Below are 3,858 nucleotides of genomic sequence, written 5' to 3'. Positions count from 1 at the left end.
CAGTGACTATTTGGGCAGAATTTTAGGTTACTATGGAAATCTGTAATAAAATCTAAGATTTTGTATTTGTTATTTGTGAGGTTTTAAACTACAGTAATTAAAAGATCAAAGATATAAAAGTATAAAGACATAAAGGCAAAAGTTACCATTATTATAGTTTATTGTAATTATTTGTATATTTTATTTTTCTGTAAAATTTGTTTATAAAAATTAACCACCAATTGAAGGAAGTACCTCTACGCTTGGTTATAAACTTCTTAATGGCATAAAAATTATAATAAAAAATGTGAAGGCTATTATGGAGGCTGACTTAATGAATATTCAAAATGAAAGCTCAAAATTAAGAGGTAATCATGTTTTTGCATAACTCTTTTGACCTTAGCGACATAAATTCATTTTGTAAATCTAATGCCAAAATAAGGTTACACATCTAATACAGTATTATTTGGTCATGAATGTCATAAACATATATTGAGCATTGTAATGCTGCTTTTTAATTACAATTTCAGTGTACCAGGCTATAGATTTATGGTTCAATATTAGGCATATTTCCCATGGCTAAAGGATTTCAATAAAACACATATAAGATTAGACCTTTAAATGATTATGAATAAAGTTTAAATAACCATAACCATAGCATTTTAGGAATCTGGCTAATTACATTAAGAGATAATTAAAACTTTAGACTTTATGCTCATTTCTAATCAGATGGCCTCCAACTTACTGACCGAAATCTGAACAGGATAAAAAGTAATATTCAGTATAACACTGATCTTCTAAAGATGTTCTGGTAATTTGTGAAGAAACCCAATCTAGTTATCCAATATCTTATACTGTTCTGTTTTGTCACTGTCATATTATTACAAAATTATTGCCAAATTTCAAATCAAATATTCTGGAATTGTTCATGCTACTAATTAAGCAAAAACACAAATCTCCAATTGCAATAAATAAATAATCCACACATCATCATTCAACAGATTGCTTACCTCCTTTAATCTAACAAATTCTGTTAATTTTTCTGATTATGATATTACAACTACCATACAATTGGTCCTGCCTTCTGAAGCACTTTAAAGGAACCCCACTGTTCACAAAACTTACTCTTCTGTTTAATTGCATGGAAATATTTGTATCAACTCAACTAAATGCTATGATATAAAATAGCATAAAATCCTGGAGTTTGTCTATTCTTTGCACGCCAAATTTTGAAATGTGTAATAGCTCACATCAAAAGTCTAATTGCAAAGTTCAACAGAAAAAGGAAACTAGAGTAAATGAAACTGTAACACTTCAAGGACTGTAAGGTTCACACACTGAAGATTCAAAATTATACACTAATCCAAACATATTTGTGAAAATACCTCTGAGAAAAAGTTCATATTCTGTCCATATATGCACACATATTTGTGCAATACACCAACAATTATATAAAGCACACCAAAATCAAGTTTTCTTTTGCATAAAACCAACATCATTATGTTTTGGTAAATAATTTAAAACTATATTTACGGCCTATAATGTAGAAATCTACCTTCAAAGTTTTCTGAGTTTCACTAAGGAGACTTGTATATTTACTTTGCCTATATACTTATTTTGAGATCTTCTGAAACTTTAGAAAATTAAAGAACAATGTTACTGCCAAGTTTTCCCTTTTCAGAAACTGTGTGACACTATATTATTTTTATCTCCTTTTTTCTGCATTATTTCTATTGGAAGCTATGACTACCTAAAAAAACAAGCTGTAAGATTTTAAGATACTCTGAGAAATAAGTTGCACTTTGTGAGGATGATTTCTGCTATAAATGACTGCTTATCTTTTTAAAATATTAATAGAGCACTGCCATGCATACTATTCAAAGGAAAGTCTAATAAAGTAATTAGGGGAAGAATTTAGAACTATAAGCTAAGCAAATTTCCAACTTTTTAAATGGTGTTTTAAAAAATCAAAGTTTTGATTAGATAATGTCTATAAACTAAATATTAAAATATATAAAGAATTATAATTTTAAGAAGGGAAAGAAAATTGGTATGTGAAACAATGAACAGCTATAAAATTCTTAGATACTGCTAAGTTTTCAATTATAAGTTTATTATAATTGGTCCATATCACCATAACAAATAATATGGTATAATTTATTCAATATTAATATTAAGAATAATTTAATAACTTAATAATGACTGCCACATTTATTTGTGATTATAAAGGCCTAAACTGAACAATATAAGCAAAGCTCTATAAATTTTCCACTAAAATTCAATTTTAACAGCATTATGTTCAGTAATGTTATTTGCTCATAATGTAGATCATTCATTCGTGTATGTATGTATGTGTGTGTGTGTGTGTATATATATATATATATATATATATATGCAAGTTAAATATTCAATACTTTAATGTAAACATTGGAAAAAATAAAGCATATCTCTCAAAAGAAGCTCAGCAGTTTATGTCTGATATTCAGCAGTTAAAATATCTGGTCTTTATATATAATTAGAAGAAAGAAATAGCCTAGTTCTACTTTTTAATAACAGCAATAATAATTTTAAAAAGTGTTAAATGTCTGTCTTAAGTTCCTCATATTAAAAATCATAAATTTATTGATTATCTATCAGCTTATCCAACTCGACTAAAAAGACCATCATTTACTTGGATACATTTTCCTATTCATTTTTTTAAATATTAAAAGTTTTATTTAATTACATACATAGAAAGCAATATAGGCGCACGTAGGACAAACACATACAAAAATAAGTTATTTAGGAAATTACTTTATTCCTAGTCTCCTGGCTAAAAGAGTAGTGCAATTCTTTTATCTCTAAAGAAGTATTTCAATTAGTCTGCTCAGGTGTCTTTTCAACATTCAATATATATATATATATATATTTAAATATAATTCTATTAAATATATATATATTATAGAATTTTATTTACAAGAACTATAGCAAAGCATCTTTGCTGCAAAGAATCCCTGTGGCCCTTTTAGGAAGAATTTCAAGCTACAAAGATGTAAACTAGCAAGTAATGTGGCCCTCTGGTGGACAGCTAAGGATCACATTTTCTTACTCAGTATCATTCAAGAAAGCTGGCAGTTTAAAAAAAAAGGGTATTTTGCTTCAAAAGGTATGGAAGCAACGTCTACAAATATATACTCTTCTCTTTAAAACAAAGTGTGCAGGGTACTCCAGTACATCTTAACAATTAAAAACATGCATAAATTTTCTATTTTAAAAACTAACAGAAGACAACAAAACAAATAAACAACAAAATAATGTTCCATTTTCTGCAATACTTTAAAACTAAAAAAAAAATCCAACTAGAAGAAAAAGATAGGAAAAACCTTTCCATTGGCATGGAAATAAACAGGATGCAAAACAAACAAAAACTTACCTGCTGTTGTTGCAGATGAAGCAGTTCTACTGTGCTTACTTCAGTGCCCGTGTCACCACTTGATCTTCCATCTCTGCTGCCAGCATCTAATTGGCTGCTTAGAGTGCTCATTCCATTTTGATTCATTGAACTGTTGCTTATTGTCTCTGTCGCAGATTCCTGCATCATGACTTAATACCTAAAAGTGATTAAGAAGTATCAATTAACACACACATTACACCTTCACACTTCCATTATCAAGATGTCCCTCTTTGCCAATTACAGAGACAGCATATTTAGAAGGGGAAGGGGGAAAACCTCTTGCACAGTCATTTAAGGAGCAAGCAATGCAATACAAACCTTGCTTTCATAGACATACTATACTTATTCCTGAAACCATGTTTCTCAGAGCAATGTTGCTGTAGTTTCATATACAGAGAGAGATAGCATCCATATATGCAACATGGAGGCAGCGTCCCTGAATATCA

At 29.1% G+C, this 3,858-nt stretch overlaps 1 protein-coding gene across 1 annotated transcript in view; it reads right to left on the bottom strand.

Annotated features, from left to right (window-relative positions):
* FOXP2 (forkhead box P2) overlaps positions 1 to 3,559 on the bottom strand; it is a 240,699-nt gene extending 237,140 nt beyond the window's left edge. Inside the window, exon 1 of the mRNA XM_032221993.1 lies at positions 3,392 to 3,559. Coding sequence (XP_032077884.1) covers positions 3,392 to 3,559 — 168 coding nt within the window. The remainder of the gene's footprint in view (positions 1 to 3,391) is intronic.
* Positions 3,560 to 3,858: the final 299 nt, after the last annotated feature.

This window comes from Thamnophis elegans, chromosome 7 (genome assembly GCF_009769535.1).
Source record: "Thamnophis elegans isolate rThaEle1 chromosome 7, rThaEle1.pri, whole genome shotgun sequence".
Taxonomy (NCBI): Eukaryota; Metazoa; Chordata; class Lepidosauria; order Squamata; family Colubridae; genus Thamnophis; species Thamnophis elegans.
Note: the sequence above shows the minus strand (reverse complement) of the source record. Positions and strands in the feature narration are given on the sequence as shown.